The sequence below is a fragment of the Chelonoidis abingdonii genome, chromosome 9 (assembly GCF_003597395.2).
Source record: "Chelonoidis abingdonii isolate Lonesome George chromosome 9, CheloAbing_2.0, whole genome shotgun sequence".
Lineage (NCBI taxonomy): Eukaryota > Metazoa > Chordata > Testudines > Testudinidae > Chelonoidis > Chelonoidis abingdonii.
Window position 1 is genome coordinate 45,454,866 of NC_133777.1, and position 25,754 is coordinate 45,480,619.

At 44.4% G+C, this 25,754-nt stretch overlaps 1 protein-coding gene across 9 annotated transcripts in view; it reads left to right on the plus strand.

The window, feature by feature from the left end:
- The window catches only part of NEO1 (neogenin 1), a 477,222-nt gene that overhangs the window by 208,820 nt on the left and 242,648 nt on the right, over window positions 1-25,754 (plus strand). For all 9 annotated transcript variants that reach the window (XM_075069482.1, XM_075069491.1, XM_075069483.1 and 6 more), the window contains exon 3: window positions 22,452-22,727. In XM_075069482.1, coding sequence (XP_074925583.1) covers window positions 22,452-22,727 — 276 coding nt within the window. The remainder of the gene's footprint in view (window positions 1-22,451; window positions 22,728-25,754) is intronic.

Consider the following 25,754-nt stretch of genomic DNA (forward strand, 5'->3'; position numbering starts at 1 on the left):
ATGACCACAACAACACTGGTACACGTCGCTGCTACTCATGTCCACGCGGGCGCCTCTCTCATTGCCCCTACTCCCAGACTTGATCACACAGGATCCGAGCCATCTCTGCCACCCGAACCTGGAGTTGCTCCACCTCACAGCCTGGATGCTCCATGGCTAAACCCCATAGAGATGCAATGCTCTCAGCAGGTCAAGCAAGTCCATGGCAGCAGGAAACCCTCCACCAGGGCCACATGCATGGCCAAGCAGAAATGCTTCTCCATCGGGGCCGAACAGCAGGATCAGGCTCCATTGCTCGCCCCGATCCCTCTCATACTGGATTACCTGCTGCATTTGAGACAGCTGGGACTTTCCCTCTTTGGTTCGGGTCCACTTGGCAGCCATCTCAGCTTTCCACCCAGGAGCGGACGGTGGTTCAGTTTTCGCGAACCCATTGGTCAGTCGCTTCCTCAGGGGCCTGGACAGACTGTTCCCACATACTCGACAACCAGCCCCGGCTTGGGACCTCAATTTGGTCCTTTCTGCCCATGCAGGGCCCCCTTTCAAGCCCTGGCTACGTACTCTCTGTTATCTCTCTCATAGCCACTAGGAATGTGACCTTGTATCACCTCGGCCAAGAGGGTGTCAGAACTCAGAGCACTGACATCCGAGCCTCCATACACTGTCTTCCACAAGGACAAAGTCTAACTTAGGCCACGTCTGGCTTTCCTTCCGAAAGTGGTCTCCCAATTCCACTTGAGCCAAGATATTTTCTCCCTGTGTTCTGTCCTAAGCCACACTCCTCTGGCGCGGAGCGTAGGCTGCATTCCTTGGACATTCGCAGGGCCTTGGCATTCTATATTGAAAGAACCAAACCATTCAGGAAATCAACCCAAGTCTTTGTTGCTGTGGCCAACAGGATGAAGGGGCTCCCCGTCTGATCACAGCCTGCATCCATGAATGCTACGGTCGGGCTAGGGTACCTGCCCCACCGATCACGGCCCACTCCCCAAGGCCACAGGCCGCCTCCTGCGGCATTCCTGGCTCAAGTCCCAACACAGGAAATATGTAGAGCGGCCACGTGGTCCTCAATCCACACATTTACATCACATTATGCCATCATGCACCAGGCCAGAGACAATGCAGCCTTCGGCCACGCAGTTCTCCAATCCGCGGTGAACTGCGACCCCACCACCTAAACTCAGGCTTGTGAGTCACCTGCTTGGAATGGACATGAACAATCATTTGAAGAAAAAATGGTTACTTATCTTTTTGTAACTGTTGTTCTTCATGTTCATTCTAATACCCACTCTCCTACCCCTCTGTCAGAGTGCCAGCAAGAAGGAACTTAAGGGACGGAGGGTCAGCGGGCCCCTATATAGGGCTCCATGGAGGCGCCACTCCAGGGTGTGCCAAGGGTGACTGTACGGACGCTGCTAAGGGAAAATCTTCCGGCTGGTGTGCATGCAGCGCGCACACACCTGCTTGGAATGGACATGAACAACGACTCGAAGAACAACAGTTACAAAAAGGTAAGTAACTGGATTTTTTTTCAATAACATTTGCTGTTTTGAGTTGGGGATAATTTGTTAAGATTTACATTTCAATGTCCTCTTGGAAATCAGTTGTTTGATAGTATTATTATGGGCTGATGACTGGAAGATAAAGTAATTGCTAGTTTGAAATAAGACTTCTTGTGCTGTGAGGTTAATTACACCTTAGGATCAAAGAAAGTAGTTCTGGTATTTCTGTTTCACGTGTCCTGTCAATTTTGAATTACATGGTCTATGCTTAAGGAATGCTGTCTTATTTTTTTCCTAACAGGCATTGGCGTTGAAATCAGAGTTTCTGGAGTTTCAGCCATTTTTGAACCAATTCAGCTTTTGTGTTTTGACTTAATGGTTCATAATTCTAATTTAATTTTAAATTAAATTTGGTATATTGTGCCTGTGTATAACATCTTTTTATACTGTTTCATATAATAAAGTTCTGGTCAATCCTATATCTTTCGTTTTGTCACCTTTATTCTTATAATTTCCCCTCTTCCCCAAAGAACCCAATTAGTAAGTTGATCATTTTTTAATCAATGTTTGATAGTAGGAACAAACCAGCAATTGTAGTAAATCTAATGACATCTGTAAACAAATGAGTTCATATTGCTTCGAAAAAGCTTATATTAAATGCAATGTGTTAGGTACTGTGTGTGCAGCCAGCATACCTGATGAAAAGCAGCATGATTATTCTGATCAGCAGAACATTAAATAAATTTGTCTGTCTTTTGATTACATGCCTGTAATGTGTTTTATATTACAGATAGCAAAAGTGTGCCCAATTCTGACACTCAAACCCAAACACTGTTGAATTACTGTTTTAGTTTACTACAATGCAGCATTCTTAGTCATCTAAAACACACATTCAATTCCTGTCTACTAGTGCTCCCAAATGTCTTAGGGCAGAGATACCCAGACTGTGGGCCGTGCCCCCTAATGGGCCACAGAGGAATGTTTGGGGGGATGAGGAGAGAGCGCCACCGAGCCTTGTCCCCAGCTCTGCTCTGGCCCCATCCGTTGCTCCGCACTCAGCCATGGGCCTGGCTGCTGCCCCCATTGCAGCCCGGCTGCGGCTCCACTCCTGGCTTGGCCCCTGGCCACAGCTCAGTTCCCAGCCCTGGTCCTGCTCTCAGCCCCACCCCCAGCTGCAGCCCTAGCCTTGGGCTCGTTACTTCTGTCCGTCTCCAGTCCCCATCTGCCCCTGGAGCCATGGCCCCACTCCCCCTAGTCCCAGTTGGGGGGGGTGGGGATGTGATGGGGTAAGATGGGGACATGACCCTGACAAGTTTGGGGACCATTATCTTGGGGTATAAGTACACTGCAATAAAACAATTAAGTCAGCTGACTTGGGCTCATGGGGCTCAGGTTGCAGTGCTCTAAAATTGCAGTGTGGACGCTCGGGCTGGAGCTTGGGTTCTGGGACCCTCTCCTCCACATAAAGATGATGCTTCGTAATAACATATCTGTTCAACTAATATCTTCTCACTCTACTAACAAAGCCAAGTTTTGGGTTCTCTTTTATACTGCCTTTGCAGCAGGAGCTATGGAAGAGACAACTGGCTTCTCTTGGGCCTCACATGTCATCAATAGTGAGCTAAGATACAGCAGTGCTTAGATATGGTGGTGGGAGGCAGTATAGAAAGCACCAAGACAAGTGAGTTGCAGAGCTTTGTAATGAAATAGGAATGCAGCTTGGCTTTTTTAGTGCCCTTACTGAGTTTGCAGGAGTACAGCAATAGTACATTAGCAGTTGGGGCTGTTTCCTGTTTTTCCCACTCAGGAAGAAAATTGCTTAATGAGGTTGGTGGCCCTTTATATCCTGAAACTAGAAGATTTTGCTATTTCAGAGTCTGAACTCTAAGTATGATTAATATACAGCTATCCTGAGCTTTTGGCACTAAAAATTAAAAATATTTACAAAATTTGTTGGATTAACATCCATAAATAAAACTCACCAATCCATTCCCATTAATGTTCACCCCTTCCACTCGCTTGATATTCTCAGATGACACTGTCCACCACAAATAAAATACCCCCACCCATCCCTGAAACAAACAAAAACTCCAAATCTTCAGGAAAGAACAGATTGCCTTGCTTTTGTATGGCTTCGTATCCAGGCTCTGTCAGACCACATGGAAATAAGCTTGAGTCTAGGGTCCTTGTTAATGCCCTGCTGCTAACATCCTCTTGTTTAAACCTGAGACTGTTTGCTTAAGCACCTCAGCTGATCTCAGTTGCTGTCGTATTGCATGTGCGGAGAGTGGTGGTTTCTGATATAGAATCATAGATTATTAGGATTGGAAGGGACCTCAGGAGATCTAGTCCAACCCTCTGCTCAAAGCAGGACCAAACCCCAACTAAGTCCCCAAATGGCCCCCCTCAAGGACTGAACTCACAACCTTGGGCTTAGCAGGCCAATGCTCAAACCACTCAGATCTTTACAGGTCAAACCAACACCTTGAATTTCACCTGGAAGCCAAATTTGAAGCCTATACAGATTACATAGATACAGGTATCAAGTATCAGAGGGGTAGCCGTGTTAGTCTGGATCTGTAAAAGGCAACAAAGAGTCCCGTGGCATCTTATAGACTAACAGATGTATTGGAGCATAATCTTTCATTGGTGAATACCCACTTAGATGAAGTGGGTATTCACCCACGAATGCATAGACACAGGTATAATACGTTCTGAGCATGAAATGCCATTTAAGCAGGCAGCTACATTCTGCACTGGCTGAACTGAGTGATTTTAAGGTATATCCCACATAAAACATCTTTTGGAAATGTAGTCTCTATGTGGAACACATGGATAATGGTGGTGAGGTACACATGTGAAAGTAAAGGTTGCAACTTCTTTCTAACTGTTCCTGGCCAGTGGCTATTCAGATGGAGCCTATGATTTAACATGACACTTGGCTATGAACTTGAGTAACGAAGTGTGGGCAGTCCTCCTTCCAATCAAGTGGGTGCGGGAGGAAGGTATCATGGGCCAGTTGATGACAGGGAGTCAACATTTCGATAATGAACAAGAGATGGTAGGTTGGGTCGGGACAGGCCATAAAGGCCTTGAAAGTTAAGAGAAATAGCTTGTTTGATGTCAGGGTTGAATCCCCACTCTGTCACTCCAAGTGCAGAAAGTGAGGGCCTGCACGGATTTTAAAAATTAATACTGGCCACTCCAGGCTTGTATTAAACTCCCATGGTTACAGCTTTTTTCTGACCTTGGGTTGGTAAATGCTGCCACCATCCAAATGCAAAAAACTCCGTTGAAGCCAGGAAAGAGTACTTGGGAATTCATCCCTGTGGGATACCCTCAAGCCTCTCTCTCTCTCCCACACACACAACAAGGGAAATTAGCTGTTGCCACCAGCTAATTAAACAGCATATACACCAATATTGAGGTAATGTGCAGATTTGTGCCACCAGTAGAAACAAAAAACATATATATATATATAAATAAAGTTATCATACAGATAGTTACTCCAGATTAGGCATTTTAGAACTCACTACTCAAAGAATTAAGTTTAAGCATGAGCCTTTAAGGCTTAAAACAGCCTTAAAAGGCTAAAACAAAGTATTCAACATATTTTAAAGTACTATCTGCAGTTCATAAACGTGCACTAATATGTTTGACAGTACTAGGATATGTTTCCTAGACTAGAGTGAATAACATAAGAAAACAAAAATCTCCATCTACCAAAGTGGAAGCTTAGTCACAATGAACCTCTCCACTCCCCTGAAAGAATAATTTTGTGATTTTTGACTCTGTATTTCCCCTAAATATTCATTTATTCTTCCCATGCATGCAATTTAGACTATTCCAATGCTTTTATTTAAGCTAGACAAACAGATTCAAAACTTGTTTTCCATTGTCAAAGAGAATATGGATTTATTCTAGGTTTTTCTGGTAATGATTTGTATTATTGCTTATTTATTTCAATCAATCAACAAAGGAAGCAAAGGAAGTATGTGAAAGCAGATCAGACGTATTACTTAATCTTTGGTCAGATAAGATTTGTGAGAGTTAGTAAGAAACAATTCCTTCCCCACTGCACACTTGCTGCAAGACATTTGATAGTGAAGACACTGTAAAATCATTGTCTAAATTAATGTAATGACCAAGTGACCCTTTAGGTTCTACTTTGAAAGATACATTGTCACCATAATAATTCATTCCATGTCAGCAGAAATACATTTGTAGTAAAGAGAGGCTGGTGCAAGGCCTGAACCAGAGGCTGTGAACCAAAGCCAGACCATGTATTCAAGCAGATGCTTATTAGGTCACTGTTCAGTACATGAACTTGGCAAAGTTGTGGCTAGTGTACTAGGCACTAGATATTTACATAAATACATTTTAAAAGGTTAGTACAGATACACTCCAATCTAGCACAAGATATAATGGTCTGACACAGGAGCAGGCAAACTTTTTGGCCCGAGGGCCGCATCAGGTTTCCAAAATTGTATGGAGGACTGGTTAGGAGAGGATGTGCCTCCCCAAACAGCCCAGGTGTGGCTCGGCCACTCCTCCATTCAACTCCTCCTGCTTCTCGCCCCCTGATGCCAGCCCCCCCTTGACTCCTGACCCATCTAATGCCCCCCAGTTCCCTGTCCCCTGAACCCCTGCCCCTGACTGCCCCCTCCCCTGAGGGTGCCTTATGTACAACTGGTGCCTCCCCATCATGGGGATCACAATCTAAAGGGCAGGTCATGTGTGTCGTTTCCCCCACATCCACCCAGCCCAGGGCCACTGCGCTCTCCCCACCCCAAGTTACCTTCGGAGAGATGCCTGACTGCCCCCCCCCGAGACCCTCCTGCCCCATCCAACCACCCCTTCTCCCTGTCCCCTGACTGCCTCTGGAACCCCTACCCCTGAGTGCTCCCTGCTGCCCCATCCAATCCCCCCTCTCCTTCCTGACTGCCCCCTCCAGGACCCCTGCCCCCATTCAACACCCAAGTTTCCCACCCTCTGACCATACCAACACCTATGCACACACCCCTCACCACCACCCCGAACTCCCCTACTCTCTATCCAACCCCCTGACTCCCTTACCGCGCTGCCTGGAGCACTGGTGGCTGGTGGCGCTATGGCCATGCCGACCGGCTGGAGCCAGCCACACCACCACAGAGCACCAGGTCAGGCCCTGGCTCTGCAGCTGTGCTGCCCCAGGAGTTCGCAGCCCTGCTGCCCAGAGCATTGTGCCAGCAGCGAGGCGAGCTGAGGCTGCGGGGAAGGAGGAACAGTGGGGGAGGAGCCGGGGGCTAGCCTCCTGGGGCAGGAGCTCAGGGGTTGGGCAGGAGAGTCCCGTGGGCCGTAGTTTGCCCACCTATGGTCTCACAGAACAATGAATAGAGATGTTTTGTCCAAGATATCAGGAACAAAGGAAGGTAACAAATAGGTGTCATGAAATATGAATGGTGGTATGTAGGTTTTTTTTCAGTTATTTGTCTCAGTCTATAAATGTTGGGATACTTTGCCTTAAACTTTTGTGTGGCCAAGGCAGCAACAGTAATTCCCACTGCTGACTGAGCTGCTCCTTGCCACTGGGCACTCATGTGTTAGTGTACCTGTAGCTCCTAGGGGATGCTAGTTCTGTGCCTTGAGGGCAATAAACCTGGCTGAGTGCCTTTGTCAGCGAACCCTGCCTGTGGTCTTCCTTTATGAGTAACATGAAGGTCCTCTTTATTAGCAGGCTGCACTATAAGCTAGTACTGATAACACTGGAGCTCCAAGGACAGAAGTACTGAGTAACCTTAATAGCTTAGCAGCAACAACATTCCATCCTTTGACAACATTAAGTATTGATTTGAGAACACTAAAGGAAAATGTTACTGATCCAGAGAGCACGTTACTAGTTTAAGCCCAGTATATTTTTCATTTGAAATATTCCAGAAAAATGACAAGAGAATATACAAACTAATTCTGCAGTTACCCGCATTCCTTAAGCAGAAATCAGATGTTTCAAGAACTGAAAATATTGCACTAAGGCAATGCAGGAAGTAAAGCAACGATTCCTTGCCTACCTGATAATGTCAGAAAAATCTCAAACAACTGTACTGAGATTTAGTGCTGGTGAATATTAGGGTTGACAGAGACCTCAGGAGGTCATCTAGTCCAGGGGTAGGCAACCTATGGCACAGGTGCTGAAGGCGGCACACAAGCTGATTTGTATTGGCACTCACACTGCCCAGGTCCTGGCCACCAGTCTGGGGGGGCTCTGCATTTTAATTTAATTTTAAATGAAGCTTCTTAAACATTTTAAAAGCCTTATTAACTTTACATACAACAATAGTTTAGTTATATGTTATAGATTTATAGAAAGAGACTTTCTAAAAACATTAAGATGTATTACTGGTACGAGAAACCTTAAATTAGAGTGGATAAATGAAGACTCGGCACACCACTTCTGACAGGTTGCCGATCCCTGATCTAGTCCAACCCCCTGCTCAAAGCAGGACCAACACCAATTAAATTATCCCAGCCAGGGCTTTGTCAAGCTGGTTCTTAAAAACCTCTAAGGATGGTGATTCCACCACCTCCCTAGGTAACCCATTCCAGTGCTTCACCACCCTCCTAGTGAAATAATGTTTCCTAATATCCAACCTAAACCTCCCCCACTGCAACTTGAGACCATTGCTCTTTGTTCTGTCATCTGTCACCACTGAGAACAGCCAAGATCCATTCTCTTTGGAACCCGCCCCCTCTTCAGGTAGTTGAAGGCTGCTGTCAAATCCCCCCTTACTCTTCTCTTATGCAGACTAAACAAGTCCAGTTCCCTCAGCCTCTCCTCATAAGTCATGTGCCCCAGCCCCTTAACATTTTTGTTGCCCTCTGCTGGATCTCTGCAATGTGTCCACATCCTTTCTGTAGTGGGAGGCCCAAAATTGGAAGCAGTACTCCAGATGTGGTCTCACCAGTGCCAAATAGAGAGGAATAATCACTTCCCTCGATCTGCTGGCAATGCTCCTACTAATGCAGCTCAATATGCTGTTAGCCTTCTTGGCAACAAGGGCACACTGCTGACTCATATCCAGCTTCTCATCCACTGTAATCCCCAGGTCCTTTTCTGCAGAACTGCTGCTTAGCCAGTCGGTCCCCAACCTGCAGAGGTGCATGGGATTCTTCCGTCCTAAGTGCAGGACTCTGCACTTGTCCTTGTCCGTTGGGTCGTGGGCATCACCAATTTTCTTCAACCTGGTCACCAGAAAAAAAGTTTGAAAACCACTGACTTTAATAATAGAGTAGAGTGTGTGCTTATAAAATTTGCAGATGATACCAAACTGGGAGGGGTTGCAAAAAAATTTAGAGAACATCGTCTGTGCTTACACTCATCAGGGTTTAGGAACAGTTTCTAAACCACATTACATGAAGCTTGAACCCTATGTGCGGCTGTTGGCATGGAACTTGTGAGTAAATTCCCAGTCAGTTCAGTAATTTGCCATTATTGATTTATTAACATCATTTCTTGGATTATTTCTGTTAATGATCTTCAACTGCTTTTAAGTTAACCTTGTTTGATATAGTCACTTTAAAAATGTATTTGTGCTGATATCTCATTTTTATGATCAGTTATTGTGACTATCTAACTCTCTCTTATAAATGAATCTTGACTGCTGCTGAGTGTTCCCAGAGAATGCTGTTAGAATGCACCTGCTATACTGTTGAATGTAGCAGGTTCTTCCTGATCTTTATGGACTACATTGGAATGTTAATGGACAGTTTAAATGGAGCAAGTGTCATGGTAGGTCTCAGCAGCACAAGGGTTAATGAGGAGTCATCTTAAAAATAACTTCATTCTGAAGAATATTTACCTCCTGCTGTTACAAATAATGCCTAAGTTCTTTATACGTAACTTAAAAGGATGAAAGAGAACAAATATTTCTTTTAAAATATACTTTGTGCATTTCACAGTATATTTTTGTACAGTCTGTTTCACTGAGTCACCTTTAGGGGTTGTCTCCTCTAGGCTCTATAGCCCTCCTCTTTCCACGTCAACCTTTCCCTGAGCCGGCTGCTGAATAAGGCCTTTGAAGAGAGCTGCTGAGAGGGAGAAACTATGAACAGCTCACTGCTCCTCCTATATGTATAATTAACAGTCATGCTTCTCATAGAAGCAGCAAAGAGACCTGTGGCACCTTATAGACTAACGGACATATTGGAGCATGAGCTTTCATGGGTGAATACCCACTTCGTCGGATGCATGTAGTGGAAATTTCCAGGGGCAGGTATATATATGCAAGCAAGAAGCGGGATAGAGATAATGAGGTTAGTTCAATCAGGGAGGATGAGGACCTCTTCTAGCAGTTTAGGTGTGAAAACCAAGGGAGGAGAAACTGCTTCTGTAGTTGGCCACAGGACTTTTTGCTGCTTTTACAGATCCAGACTAACACGGCCACCCCTCTGATGCTTCTCATAGAGTTCTTCCTTTTCTCATTACTTATCAGCTACCACATCTTTCATAGAATAAAAAAAAAATCAGGTGTGATTTGATGCTCTCTCTCTCTCACCCTATAAGCGCCAGCAGCAAGTGGATATTTTTGAATCTGCTGGATTCTCCAGAAGAGCCAGAGTCCTTTCTAACAAGTGGAATGCTCTCATGCTTGGTGGTTCTTTCCTCCGTTCTGACCACTCCAGGCAGTTTTTCCTTGGAAGTCTAGTCTGTTACCCCCTTGGCTTAAATCTGTGTGGCACTAACGGAGAGGCAAAAACTCCAAGACTTTTTAAAAAGCCATAGCAAAGCATGAGTTTGGTTTCACAGTTCGCAAGAATGTTAATGAAATCATGAAAGAATCCTAAAATTGGTCAGATTTTAAACCTCCCCCACCCCCAACACCTTACACAAACTCTTTAGATTGCGTCAAGACCGCTATGACTCTGGGGGATCCTTTCTTTGAATAGATTCAGCAGTTAGAGTGGAAGGAAATCCACTTCAGATGTTCCTTAAGTGTTCCTGTGATAGGAAACTAGAATCACATGTTGAATTTTAAGTAGGTCAACTCCTTCATCACCTGAGATATTGAAGAATAATCTAACTTTTCATCATGGCAGTAGAATGAGAGGAATTCTTCGTATCTTTTGATATGAAGGATGCCTACCTCAATATCTCAAATGCTTTGGGGTGCCAGAAGTTCCTCCAATTCATTTAGGACAATGAACATCTGCTACACGCCACCTTCTCATTTGGTTTTACTTTGGCCTCTTGGAATTTTGTAAGCATTTGGTTAAAGGGAATACTACCTTTCCCTGAAAGACGATACCATGTTTGAGGGGTCAGTAAAGGTGTCACTTTGCAGATCACTCCAAGACTTACTGAATCTCCTGTCCTAGCTATTGTGTCCAATCAATTCTGAATGGAAAAGACTGAATGGTTTCCTTCACTAACACATCTGTGATCCCTTTTTGACCTACACTAGCAGCAATTTCCTATTGGATGAAGAGTCCTTCAGGCAGTTTCCATATCTTGTTAAAAGCTGTTGACCACGTGATGGACTTAATCAAAGAACCAGTTCCCTAGTAAGAAACATTTCCAACCCCTGCTTCATTCTCTTCATCAGTGGGATTCTCCTTACAGCAGTTTCCTCTTTCACACTAACTGTGTTGGACACTCAAATATTCTCTGACCTCATAAAAAACCCTTGGGAAATGTTTCTAAGAACCTTGGTGATCATGGACACTGGGCACCAAGCCTGGAATGTCACTGCTCCATTGGTAAGCTCCAGTTTCCTGAACCTACTAAGAAAGAGGTCTTCATATTTAAGCCATTTGAACTCAAAGCTATAAGAGTGTTTCTCAAACTGGAGTCGCCGCTTGTGTAGGGAAAGCCCCTGGTGGGCCGGGCCGGTTTGTTTATCTGCCCTGTCCACAGGTCTGGCCCATCGCGGCTCCTACTGGCCACGGTTCGCTGCTCCAGGCCAATGGGGGCTGCTGGGAGTGGCGTGGGCTGAGGGACATACTGGCTGCCGCTTCCAGCAGCTCCCATTGGCCTGCAATGGCGAACCGCGGCCAGTGGGAGCCGTGATCAGCCGGACCTGTAGACAGGGCAGGTAAACAAACTGGCCCAGCCCATTGGGGGCTTTCCCTACACAAGTGGCAACCCTAGTTTTAGAAACACTGCTATAAGAAATTATTGCTCTTCTAAGTAGAGCTAGACAAAATATTTTAGCTCAATATTTTTTGGCCAAACTGTCATAAATTCATGTCAGATTTGTTGAATTGATATAATTATAAATATTCAGAGAGAACTGAAAAGTTTTGTTATGACATTTTTTAAATTAGAATTTTTTATTTCATTTCATTAATTTTTTTAGTGTTTTAAAAAGCTCAAAAGCTAAATGTTTCATTTCAGGTTGAACAAAACATTGTTCTTCTTTGAGTGCTTGTTCATATCAATTCCAATTAAGTGTGTGCATGCCGCGTATGTGTGCTTTTGGCCGTCGGAAAGGTTTTTTCCCTAGCATCATCCATCGGGTCGGCTGTGGAGACCCCTGGAGTGGCGCCTGCATGGTGCTCAATATATGACCCAGCTGACTCAGCGCCCCCTCAGTTCCTTCTTACTGCCCGTGATGGTTGTTGGAACTGTGGCATTTTGCTCTGCAAGTTCTCTGCATTTCCCTAGCTTCGGAACACAGTTGTTTGGTTTTTGTTTTGTTTTTGTTTTAGTTAGTGGCAGTTAAGTTAGGGGATTACCCTCCATCCCAATTATTTTTCTTCAGGGCTTCATGCCCAGGTCCCCGGGATTCAAGCCCTACAAGTCCTGCTCCAAGTCCATGCCAACAGACTCTTGTCTAAAGTGTCCAGGGGAGGCTCACCAAGCCGAGAAGTGCAGGATCTGGAAGAGATTTTGTCCTTGGACTAAAAAGGAGCAGGACTTTCACCTGAAGCAGCTCCTTATGGAGGCAGCACTTAGTCCCCAGCCTCCTTGGGCGTGGCAGGACCTGACACCAAGTGTTTCAGCGCGTAGCACCCCGGCAGTGGTAGTGAAGGTGGCACTGCAGTCAGAGTCTGGCCATTCCCCGCGGCACGGCCGTTCCCTGGCTCCGAAGCCAGCCACATTGACTTGGCACTGCTCCCAATCCCTGGCACCGAAGCAGCACTGAAATCTGGAGAAGGGTGGCTCTCCGTCACAGAGACCCACTTCCCTGAAGCCAGCCAATGTGGTGCATCCTGGAGGGGAGCGCCTGGCAGCAAAGGTCATGTATGTGGCACCATCGACTTCGGCCCCGCTGGGGGAACCATTGAATCTGGTGCCTTTGGACTCCGCAGTCCACAGCATTGTGTAAGTCCAGCTCTTTCCACCCTGGATGCCTTTGCGGATGCGAGGGACCTCATCACCATGATGGCATCAGGGTCCCCTCTGCTCCATGCCAAGTCTCCGGCGCCCCAGCGGATGGCACCATCTTGAGGCAAGCTGGCATTAATCTGACTGTCGGCACTGTCAGCTCCAGTGGTCAAGCCTTGGCACCACTCCCATTCCCGGCACCGCTTGGAGTCCGTGCACCACTGTCCATCGCAGTGCTGGTTGTACTCATGATGCTGGACATACTTGAGTCATTGCTCCGGTTCACGTCGACGCTCCTGATCATGGTGCCGCTCTGCCTGTCAGTTGCTGTCATGGAGCAGGTCCTGGACCTGGCACCGATCCTGGTGCCATTGATTGTCTTGACCTAACTCCAGGCCACGGTACGTTCCAGATCCAGACACTGCTCCCCAGCCTTGCGGCACTGCTCTCCTTCTCCTCGATGCTGCTCCCTGGCACAGATCCTCTCAGTGCCGCCCTGGCCTCACGGTCTGGTTCTTGTTCCTCTGGTTCGGAGACGGGACTGCTGCCAGTTGGACTGTGGCCGCCCTGATGTGGGGGCAGCACCATGGCAGGCGCACAGGCAGGGGCCCACCCAGAGGCCATTCTGGACCCTGTGGGCATACCACCAGGCCCAAGGTGCACAGTCTGGTGCTTTCCAGTTGGCCACCTCTGAACCATGGGTGCTGGAAGCCTCCGCCTGTCAGCCTGCTCCTGGGTGTGTGGAGGAGATGTCATGCCCTCTTCCCACCTTGGGACCCACTCTGACACTGATTCCCAAGCTTGGGCCTGTGCTCAGTGATGCAGAGCATCAGGCCCCCGTGGTACAGGGGGTCAGGACAGCCCTTTCCCCACCCATGGCCTCTTCGTCATCCTCCCCTGACGAGGCTGTGGCAGGCACCTCTATCTCTGGGCCACCGCCCATAGATATCCGTGCTCATCGAGACCTCCTGCGCAGGGCGGCATGCAACATGAACCTGCAGGCCGAGGAGTTGGTGGAATTGGAGGACCCAGTGGTGGACATTTTGGCCCTGGAACGTCTGTTGAGAGTGGCCCTGCCCCTCATCAAGATCATCCAGACCAACACCAAAACCATCTGGTAGACCCCGGCCTCCATTCCCCCTACGGCCAAAGGGGTCGAACATAAATACTTTGGCCCCTTGAAGGGGTACAACTATTTGTTCCTGCACCTGGAGGCCTGTTCACTGGTGGCTGCGGCCATGAATGAGAAGGAGAGTCGAAGGACACCAAGTGGCTGGACTTGTTTGGTCTCAAGATATACTCCACGGGTGGGCTCCAGCTTCGGATTGCCAATCAGCAGGCACTTCCTTCTGAAGTTCGAGGAGTTTGTGCCTCCTGAGTCCACGGAGGAGTTTGGGGCCCTTGTTGACAAGGGCAAGACAGTGTTGTGGACCTCTTTACAGGCCTCACTGGACGCTGCAGACTCAGCCACACATACCTTGTCCTTGGGATTGCCATGAGGCGCACCTCCTGGCTGCAAGCCTCTGGCCTGGCCCCTGAGGTTCAGCAGACACTGACCTACCCTTTGATGGACCTACCCTTTGAGGGGGAGGGCCTGTTCACGGAGCAGACTGACCCTAGGCTTTATAGCCTTAAGGACTCGAGGGCAACCATAAAGTCCCTGGATATGCACACCCCAGCAACCCAGCGGAAGCACCACAAGCCCCAACAGCCACAGCAGCACTCCTACCCTCGTCGTCCGAGGCAGGACTTTTACAGGTGGTGGGGGTGGAATGGCAGGAGGACTCCCTCCAACCTTCCGTCTGGGCAAGGCCAGGGCCCAACCAAACCATCGTTGGGTTCCAAGTACGCCTGTTGAAGGGGTGCCCAAGGACTGCGTACCAGACTTAAACCCCAGATTCTTCCCTACCCTTTTTGAATCATTTATCCCACTTCCACCGTGCATGGTCTCAAATAACCTCGGACCACTGGATCATTTGCACAGTGGAAGTGGGATACTGTCTCCAATTTTGTTCCTTCCCACCCTCTCACCCCTCCCTTCCCTGTCCCTCTTCAGGGACCCCTCTCACAAGCAACTCCTTATTCAGGAGGTTCAGGCACTCCTCGCCATGGAGGCGGTAGAGGAGGTTTCACGGGAACTAAGGGGCAGGGAGTTTTATTCTCGATATTTCCTAATCCTCAAGGCCAAAGGGGACCTCCGGCCCATTCTGGACCTGTGCGGGTTCAACAAATTCACGGTCAAGTTGAAGTTCCACATGGTCTCCCTGGGCACCATTATCCCTTCCCTGGATCCTGGAGACTAGTATGCCGCACTAGAAATGAAGGGTGCGTACTTCCACATAGCGATTCATCCGGCGCACAGGCACTTTCTGCACTTTGTGGTCAACCGCGAATATTACTAGTTTACGGCCCTTCCCTTCGGCCTTTCCACAGCCCCCCGGGTGATCACCAAGTGTATGTCAGTCATGGCTGCCTTCCTCCATCGACGGTGGACCTTACCTCGATGACCGGTCAGGTATACATTCCAATGGCTGGGTCTCCTCCTCAACAGAGCGAAGTTGACCCTAGAACTGACCCAGAGGATAGAGTTCATCAGGGTGATCCCGAACTAAATACGCCTGCGTCCTGGCTGGTGGTCGAGCATACGCCGAAATGCTGCCGAATTTCGGTGGAGTTTCGGCGGCGATGCCTCTCGATGACGTCGCTTGGTGGCCAGTGGCATCATCGAGAGGCATCGCCGCTGAAACACTGCAGAAATTCGGTGGCATTTTGGCGGATGCTCCATCACCGCCACGGTCCTTCCTCTGGCGCCTACCAGACGAAAAGGTTGGGGATCACTGGTTTATTCTGTATTTCCCCATCATTTTGGCTTGCAGAACAGGAGAACTAGCAGCCTATCTTGTGCCTGTTCTATCATTTTTGCAGCCACTGATTTGTCTCCCTATGGTTCACAGCTTAATTCTAAATTCTTTAGTGATTAAGCCATTGACTTCCCTTTCTTTTGTCCCAAGTGGGTGTCATGAAAGCATGTGGTCCAGGATCTAAAATTTGATTTACACAAGGCATATTGATAGGACGCCTGAGATTCCATTAATCTTTTTCAGAATTGGAAAGCTTCTTGGTCTGGCATACCTAATAAATCTATCATTGCATTAGAGATCAGATAGCCTTCTTTATCCTCTGAGTGTCAGGATCCATTCTGATAGGGAAATGGAGACTACTGGGTCAAAAAGTAACTCAGCACACGTTAAGCAATCTCTTAATGTTCTGTTCACATGTTCACTAGCCATTATTATGTGGTCATCAGTGCCTTTGCAGAAATTGCTTTTGAGCAATATGACTGATGTAGTGCTCTGAAAGTATTGTGTTTAAATATTACCTAATTTCCCATTGTCTTCTCTTACGCACTGATTTGGGTTTTCGGTGCTGCTAGGCCTAGTTAATTCACTGTAGATTTGGGACTCTGAGCAGAAAAGGAAATGTTAATAACCTGAAAATTGGAGTTCTTTAAAGAGCTGCCTCTGTCAAGAGACTTATTTGGTATGTTGTTCTATTTTCATAGTTTGATGCAGAATTATTGTTAGAGATAATGATTTTTAAACTAGTTATTCACTAGTTTTGCTAGGGAAGCTCTCATCTGGAGTGGCTTGACCGAGATCTATTGAGAGTTGAATTCCAGATGGTTTTCGTGGTCAGAAGAGCTATTTGAGGGCAGAAGACAATGGCCTAATCCAATAATTTGGGAACAATTTATAGAACTACTGTTTTCAAGTAGCGAACCAAATTCTTGTTTTTAGGAATCATATGGATACATTTTAAATCATTTAATCATAAACTATATAAATGGCCTTTCTAAACTCCCAACATTTCAGCAATATAAGGTTTCCAAAGGCTCCTTGGAGCAATGTCTTCTTTTACTATTTTGGCAAGTACTCTGAAGTTTAGCAAAAGTGAATGAAAGTTCATAAAATGTCAAAATAATCTGTAACAAATGTTGGTGGGAAAAAGTACAGAAGGAAGACAGACTGAGTTAGTCCAAACAAAAAGGTTGACTGATATTACTCAAGGACTATCCTGAGATCAAGGCTGGTAAACAAAAGAAATGTGGGACTGTAAATCAGTGGACTAAAATTGGTGTGTCAGAAATTAGGCCTAACTGGCAATCAAAATAATGAGAAGATGGGCTGTTCCAGCCATCACTCTCCTTTGGGGATTCTTAAAAAGACAAAACTTTGGGGGATGCGAGTGCAAAAATTATTGACGGAAAACATAAGTTGGCTGCCAACTAGTGACCAGATGTCCATGTTTTGACCGGAATACCGGGTCAAAAAGGGATCCTGGAAGTGCCATGCAGTGGGGCTGTCAGGCTACCTGCTAGCTTCTGCATCACTTGGCTCCCAGAAGCAGCAGCACATCCCCTTTCTGGCTCCTACGCATCGGGGCAGCCAGGGGGCTCTGCATGCTGCCCTCACCCCAAGTGCTGCCCCCGCAGCTCCCAGTGGCTAGGAACCACAACCAATGGGAGCTGCAGAAGCGAGGATGGGGCAGTGTGCTGAGCTGCCTGTCCATGCCTCCATGTAGGAGCCCGGGGTGGATGGGATGGGGACATGCTGCTGATTCTGGGAATTATTTGAGGTAAGCATCACCCAGAGCCTACACCCCTGATGCCCTCCCGGGCCCCAACCTTCTGCCCCAGTCCTGATCCCCCTTCGATCCCACCCTGAAGCACCTTTCTACATCCCAAACTCCTCTTCCCTTGCCCCACCCCAGGGCCTGCACCCACAGCCAGAGCCAGATTAATTTTTTGTGGGCCTGGTGCCAGACATATTTGTGGGCCCCCATTGGGAAAATAGGGCATGTGATGGGGGGCGGTCTGCAGAGTGAGGAGCCGACTGGGGGGCAATGATGCGCAGTGCAGCAGGAGTGGCCCCACTCAGCCCAGCACAAGGGCACTGTTTACAAACCTACAGCTTCTAGACGCACAATGGCCTGCCCAACCCTGCACTGCCAACATGCCTCTTCCACATTGCCCCCCTGCCCAGTGCCCTGCCCTTATGCCCAATATTTTATTATACAACTCTACAGTCAAAATAACTGAGTGTTGAAGGATGAAATTTTAGCATGGAAATGACCCTCTTTGAGAAATGCCTTCACTTTTTCTTGGGAAAAAAATGGTTTTGTGTGACAGAGCTGAGAAACCTGAATAATGAATATGCATAGCAGTTTGCCAAGCTCATATAGCGAGTAGCTAAATAAGGATTTGTTTCACACATGGTATGTCTATTGCTAAAGCAGCTGGATAGCGAAAAGTCAAGAGGGCTCCTGCAGACTTTATAAAATCCTTACGAGGTTGAGGGAAGGGCTCTGTAGGAACCCTGGCTCTGCTCCTGCAGCTCTAGTAAAGTACTCAAAAGTCCCTTATCTAATCCCTGTGAATTTTGAATGAAACTGTGAAGTGAGCAGAGAATGAGGCAAGAAGGCCTTAATACAGCATCCCTTTACATGTCTGTGTTTTTCAGCGTAGTTTTGGTTTCAGGTAGCAATTCTCCCTTTGTTTCCCTCTCTTTTAATTGAGGCAGCTTTTATTTGATGCTAAGGAAATATATGAAAACAGCTAATTTAATATGCCATTTTACTGAGTGTGACTGTGATATGTGCACTTATCAAGGCTGTTGCTCCTACCATTGCAAACTATTTAGATTGACCTTGATAAGATCAGTTCTCTTAAGAATTCTTTGGCCAATCCACAGTTGAAAAGATCAGCTAAATACTTCACTTCTTGCTAAATTGTTAAATATTAAAGTAATATCTGACAGGGTCGGTTGTATTAATTTAAACGGACTATATGGGCCCAAAGAGTCAAAGATGTTAACATGATGCAGAGTAAGGAAAAACAGTTAAAGCATTTGAAATTTAAACTGTTAAGTACGGCTTTCGTTTTACAACATCTCTTCAACCCTTTTCCTTTAGCTGCAGATTGTCCTGGGAAGGAAAAATCTCCTTGTTTGACAGTCCCTCGGGTGGTGGTAACTGGTAAAAAAGTGAAGGCATTTCTCACAGAGGGTCATTTCCATGCTAAAATTTCATCCTTCAGCCCTCAGTTATTTTGACTATAGAGCTGTGTAATAAAATATTGTGCAAAAATATTTATCATTCCCATTTTACTCAGTGTCTTCAACCATTTTTGCTCAAACTTCAAGAAAAAAATCCATTGTTAACCCCAAAAAGGGAGAATTTCGGCCTGAAAGCTGAAAGCTTCAGACAGTTATGAGCTTCTGAAGAGACTAAGTTAGAATGGAAATGATCGTTATCGTAACTATGGCTATTATAGCTGTTTCAATTTCTGTGCCACTCATCATCCTATCTGGCTTCTGAGAACCGCATGACAAACTACTTTTCTGCCAATTGTTTTGTGACTAAGGTGAATTTAGTGTCCGATTGTGATCATTCATATTGTTGAATGAAGGACGTGAAGGGCACTGGCAGCAACATTATCAAAACCTAGCATAGTCAGCTGTTTTCCAGCTTCCTTTAAGCAAATGACCATGGTTCGTTTTCATACATAATTAAGAAAGAGGGAAGGTGGCAGAGTGATGGCAAGGTAGATGAAGATAACACGTGAAATAATATATCTTAAAGTTGTAAATACCTTGAAATGTAAACATTTCACTTAAGTTTTTGGTTGGGAATACAGAAATTCAGCACACTATGCTGAACATGATTGTAGTTGAAACCTTCACAATTTAGACTCTTGCATATATTTTTGTTTTAGACTTTAACACCAATTTAAAAGGCTGGCTTAATATTTATGTTGAATTCTATTATACTGTGCTATAACAACTCTGCAGTAAGAATGTTTGCATACATTTTATTCTGGCTAGCAAATACTTCTACCCAGTGATGATTGGCTTCACTGGAACTACAGCTTTTATGGTCAAAATGCTTTGCTTGCTGCATATGCGAGGAAGTAGCATGAGTGTGTCATTTGACTGTTATTGTTGATCAGTTGACTTCTGGCTTGTTATAGAAGTCTCTTACGGTGACTTGTGAATTATGGTGCAAATCTGATCTAGCTGTGTAGTAAATCAAATTACTTTTCTGCCTTTCGATATGTACTAGTGTTCTCTTGATTTTATTTCCACTGAGATTTTTCAGCTCATTCTGGAACTCATAGAAATGCAGGTCTGATAGTGTACTTCATCTACTTTGGGAAGACTCAATTATCTTTGCTTTTAGTAAGTTCATTAAAATATTTTGCAAAAAATATTTTTGTAGAAAACTTTTAACTTGACAGGGGTGAATGGAAAGCTGAAAATACTTTGTAACTTCTTTGAAAAACCAAAAACCAGATGCTTGAAAGTCAGGAAATTTATCAATTAAAAATCTGACACCAACCTTAATTCTGCTCCAATGCAGCTATTTATTCTCTGCTTACTAGTGGGAAACACACATGAGTTGCCACATGGAAGAAACAAATCTACCTGTTGCATATATGAATTACAGGAATGTGGTATTGAGTCATATGCTACAACCAGCATTCACTCTTCTAGGTTATACTATGTACAGAATTTAGTCTTACCTTGTAAGGGTGGATGGGTTATCATGATGTCTAAACTGAATGAGTAGGATACATGGAGTACAATTTTATCACTAACTTCTATTTGGATTTCTGATCAATATTAGTAATATCAGCAAAGCCCCACCTGTTTTAGAAGATATGGTGTGAGCCCCAGCTCATGTGGTTTGATGAACAGAGGGTAGAATTATTTCTCTGTCACATTTGTAGAAAGTTAGATGATCTCATACTTGAAACATGGGTTTCTGGTCAGTATCCAGTGGGTAGGCTGGGTTTCCAAACTGGTATGTAATTTCCTTGGAGTTTGTGGCCTGTATTGGAAAATTTAGATTTGGGTGGGGGTTGGAGAAGAGACAAAGAATAAATTGGTGTTGGAACTTGAAATATTTCCTGATTTATGAGAATTTAGGGTTTTTAAACTTTAACATTTTTAGTTTGTTAAAGGGAAATAATCTCATCCTTTTCCTAAATGAACTTTTGTCTAGGCATTTTGTTAGGCCTTTTAAACAAATTTTTAAGACTGCAGAGTAATCTATTTTTATTATAATGTTTCAGCTAGATTTGTTGGTTTATCTAGAAAGTGATATACTGTATATACTCGTTCATTAGCTGAATATTTTTGGTAGAAATGTGACGCATCAAAGAGTGGGGGTCAGCTTATAAATGGGCCTACACCAAAATTTGATGATTTTGAACTCTATGGAATCATTGAATTAAATATATAGTACATTGTCATTTTGTTTACCTGCAGGCACAGAGCCCCTCAGCTGCCTGTTGCTGTGGTTCGCTGTTCCCAGCCAATTGGAGCTGAGGGTAAACAAAACGTCCAGGCCTGCTAGCGGCTTACCCTGTTGGGCCAGGAGCCAAACTTTGCCAACCCCTGAAATATAGGGTTGGCTTATGAAAGGGTCATACATTTTTTCTGTTTTTACCTATCCATCTCGGGGGGTCAGCTTGTAAAGGAACGGGCTAATGAACAAGTATATATGGTAGTGTAAAGCCAGTAGTGTGCAAAATACAGCTGTTATGCCATAGTGCTGCATCCAGGGATAACTTTTTTATAAGGCAAGGAAATTAAATGCACAAAAATACATAAATTGAAAGTTAAGGATGAAAATGTAAACACTTGCATATGAAGACATTCAAAAGCTATATTAGTCATATTGCTCATGTGCACCGGTACAGTGGTATTTTAAGTTTAGTGTTTTCAAAGGGGCCTAAGAAAATTACGCACTACATTCCTACTGTGTTTCAATGAGATTGAATGACTAAATGACTGTGAAGTTAACGTATATCTTTGTCGTTTGTGTAGTGAACACTGATAATGTTGCCATTGGGGGGAACACACTTCTGATTTTCCTGACGTTTGAATTAAATTCTGAACTTAAACCTCTCATCAACCTATAATTGCATTTAATAGGCCCTCTCACAGAATGTAGGCTCTGGGAAGGGAAGAGCATTCCAGGAGCCTCCTCTCCTTCCCCAGGGCATGCATTCTGTCTTGTGATAATTTCAGGCCTTATTCTCAACCCTGGGGTGCATGGCATTTAAAAAACAATGCTGAGAGGAAGTGGGGCCATGTGCAGTCTCTCTCTGAGTTCCTGATATGATTCTACACCACAGCTTACTTGGAACAGTGGGTAGATGTCATCACTTGGCCCAAAGCATGTATAGCTTGATGTCCAGGAGGGGACTGGTCTAGGCTTCACCGTTTTTTCTGGGGTACTGTTTGCTTCCTAGGGACACAGAGAGGGAGCACACGGGGAAGTGAGTGAGTTTTCTTTGCATGTCTCCTCCTTCTCCCATAAAGGCTTTCACAATTTGGCCCTCAGTGTTTCTTTCCTCCTATTAAAACATATTTAATATGATGTCCCATGTAGAATCTGTGTTGTATTCACTTGTTGTTCAAATAAGCAATTTTTTTCTTATTTTCATCCATATCTGCTGATTCTAGAAAGATGGTGTGCAACTTTTATCAGGCTTAAAAGGCAGATTGCTGGTCTGACCTTCAGAATTGTGGTAGTTTGGCATAATTTTGATTTTTCCATTCTCTTTTCACCTTCCTCTCCAGGACTTCCAAGGTTCACTAGCCAGCCAGAATCAACATCTGTCTATAGAGGAAACAGCGTAATTCTGAACTGCGAGGTCAGTGCTGATCTGGTACCATTTGTGAGGTGGGAGCAGGATCGTCAGCCACTCTTTTTGGATGACCATGTATTCACATTACCAAGTGGAGCTCTAATCATGAGCAATGTTACAGATGAGGATGGAGGACTCTATCGCTGCATCATTGAAAGTGGTGGGTCGCCCAAATACAGTGATGAAGCAGAGCTTAAAATTCTTCCAGGTACTAATCTATTTTTTAAAAGATTTTTCCCCATCAGTTTATCCATTTGCATGCTTGTGTGTTATCTCCTTTAATGATAAGATGAAAGGAAAACAAAATAGGAACATTTACCAGATAGAAGGAAAGGCGATGTGGCAAGCAGCAGTCTGCTACCAAATGGCAGCTGGGCCTTTAAATGTGACAGAGGTAATGACAGCCCTAAAGCAATCAAGAAAAGTGTGCTAGGAAAGAGTTCCTATAAAACATTCCCAAGACTGGAGAGTTTTGTTTGTGAGAAGCAAATTGTAAAGAAAGGGGCTGGTCACTCTTTTGAGGCAAGATGTATAGATAGGCATCTTCAGGTTTGCCAGAATGGAGCCTGGTGTTTTGAAATAGCTATGCTCAAGATTTTCAAAAGTGACTGGTATTTGTGATTATTTTGGGGGAGGGTACCCAATTTGAGGCATTTTTAGAGAGACCTAATTTTTAGGAAATACTGAGCATGCAGCTGCTGAAAATAAGGCCCATTTAAGATGTCTCCAATTGAGCACCCAAAAATGGAGGCACCCAGTCTCACTAATCACTTCTGAAATATCTTGACCATATTTATCTTTTTCACAGATTACCTTTCTATAATAAAACTAAGGAGTAACTATGACATCAGCTACTTGCAGTTTCATATGTTTAGTGTAATACAGGACAGCTGACAGCAGTATGACTGGGTGATCTAACAGGAACACAGCGATAAAAATGGATCAGAAATAAGACATTGATTTCGGTGCCAGGTCCAATCCATAGCTCTTCTGACCAGTATGAGAGCTTGTTTTCCATGGACTTTCCCATTGATTGTGCAGAAGCTTTGACTCTTAACTTCTAACTTTTTTTGATGGTTGAGAGTTCTGATTCTACTTCCACTGTCTGAATACTGGCCCCAGTTAGATCACTTTCAGGCTAGTTAAACTGCCATGGAAAACATGTAAACCCCATGAATTACAGCTGCTTTTGTGGCCAGAGTGTCAGAACCACACCCTGGTTTTTAACAGGTGTCAAAAGCAGCTGTCGTTCATGAGATTTCTATGTTTTCATTGGCAGTTTAATTAATCTGAAAGTACTTAGAAAATCAGGTTTCTAAGCAGATTTAGTTTCAGTAGCCTTATAAAAATCTTCAGGTTGCCTTGTTGCAGTGACTGGTAGACCTTTTTTTCTGTCCTGGGGAAAGAGTGTGTGTCTTTTTTATAGTCTTCAAACCATGATTGAATTCTTGTTTTAAACTTGCTGTTAAAATATTTCTGAGTATTTACAGGGCCTTCCAGATGAGTGCTAGAGATTTCCAGGTTTGTGGTGATGATAAGGATTTTTTGGAATTTTTATCATGCTGTGTAGCCCTCCTGGTCTAGATTATATTATTGCACAAGATACCCACATTAGGGACTACACTTAGTGACTTCTCTTCCCTTGTTTTGAGAAATGTGAAAATGAAGTAGCATGTCTATAGAGAAGGAATTTCAATCTTCTTCTGAATTTAGTGTCTGTCTTTTTGAATGGAAATCAAATTGTCCCATAGAATGTTCTGTGTTCCTATATCTTGGCTGGATAGGTAATTGATTGCTCAGTTTGAGATTCACTTGAAAGAAAAACCCATCTCTAATGTTCTTTAGTCTATTCTGCCCCACGTTGTAAATCTTTTTAATTTTTTTTTTAATTAATGGAGATATCCTATCTCCTAGAACTGGAAGGGACCTTGAAAAGTCATCAAGTCCAGCCCCCTGCTTTCCCTAGCAGGACCAAGTACTGATTTTGCCCCAGATCCCTAAGTGGCCCCCTCAAGGACTGAACTCACAACCCTTGGTTTAGCAAGCCAATGCTCAAACCAGTGAGTTATCCCTCCCTCCATCCCTCAATGTCTATCACCTGGTCTACACTAGAAAAATTTAAGTGGTTAATGCTCCGAGAATATTTGTAAAAGACTTAGAATGTATTGCATTTACTGAATCAGGAATTGTGGGATAAATATTAAGAGAACATTGTCATTTATATTTTTCAGTGCTAATGTGGGCCAAAACTTAAACCAATTAAGCATGGTTAGTGTGGATGCACTGAATTATTTGTCCATAAATTAGTTTTGTACAACTAGTTGACTTTCCAACAATTTAATTCTAGTGTTGACAAGACCTATGTGAGAATATTAAATAATTTAAACTGCATCCACAAGTAAAACCATAACCCACAAGTTAAACAGTTTATGAAAACTGAATAATCATGGTAACCAAATGTTTTTCACAGTTTGGCTTAAAGCATCCACACTACCCTTTAGAAATGCCCCCTCCCAAAAGTTAATTTAATTAACATTTTAGAAGCTTCCACCAATATGGTAGGCTCACAGGCTGTGTCTACACTTGGAAATGTGATGTCTTTTTGACACCAAGTCTTCACTGCTGCTCAGAGCAAGGTTTTGTGACAGTGCTGAAAATTCATTAGTCCTGTTTACAATAGCACTTAGACCCATGCTAGCGCTGAGACAGTGGTTTTAATGCAGAAGAGTGAGCACTGAATTTGTTAGTACAGACAATCCTTTTGTCCCAAAATATTAATACTGTTACTATTAATAGTGGTACTTTAGAAAATATTTATTTTATGGTAGCACCCAAAGACCCCAATCAGTGTTGCTGAGATAGGCACAATGACAGTTAGACTTAGTCATTGGAGTTGAAGAACACCCTTTATTGAGGTTCCTTTATGAATAGGGATGTGTTTAAGCATGTGCTTAGATGCTTTTCTGAGTCTGGGCCTCAAATTCAAGTTAATTTTTTTAGGTTTAAACATTCTTTACTTTGCCTCCATTAGTATATGTTTACTTACTGAAATTTTGATTTGTTGTTTTTCCTTCTTAAATTAGTGGCATACAAAACAATACAAATTGTGAGTTTGTCTGATTAATCAGTCAGCTTAGTAAGTGACTAAAATATTTTTGTAAAATTCTGAACGGGAGATACCGGTGTTTAGTCAGAAATAATTACTTCATTTAATTTGAAGAGAGTAACTTTTATT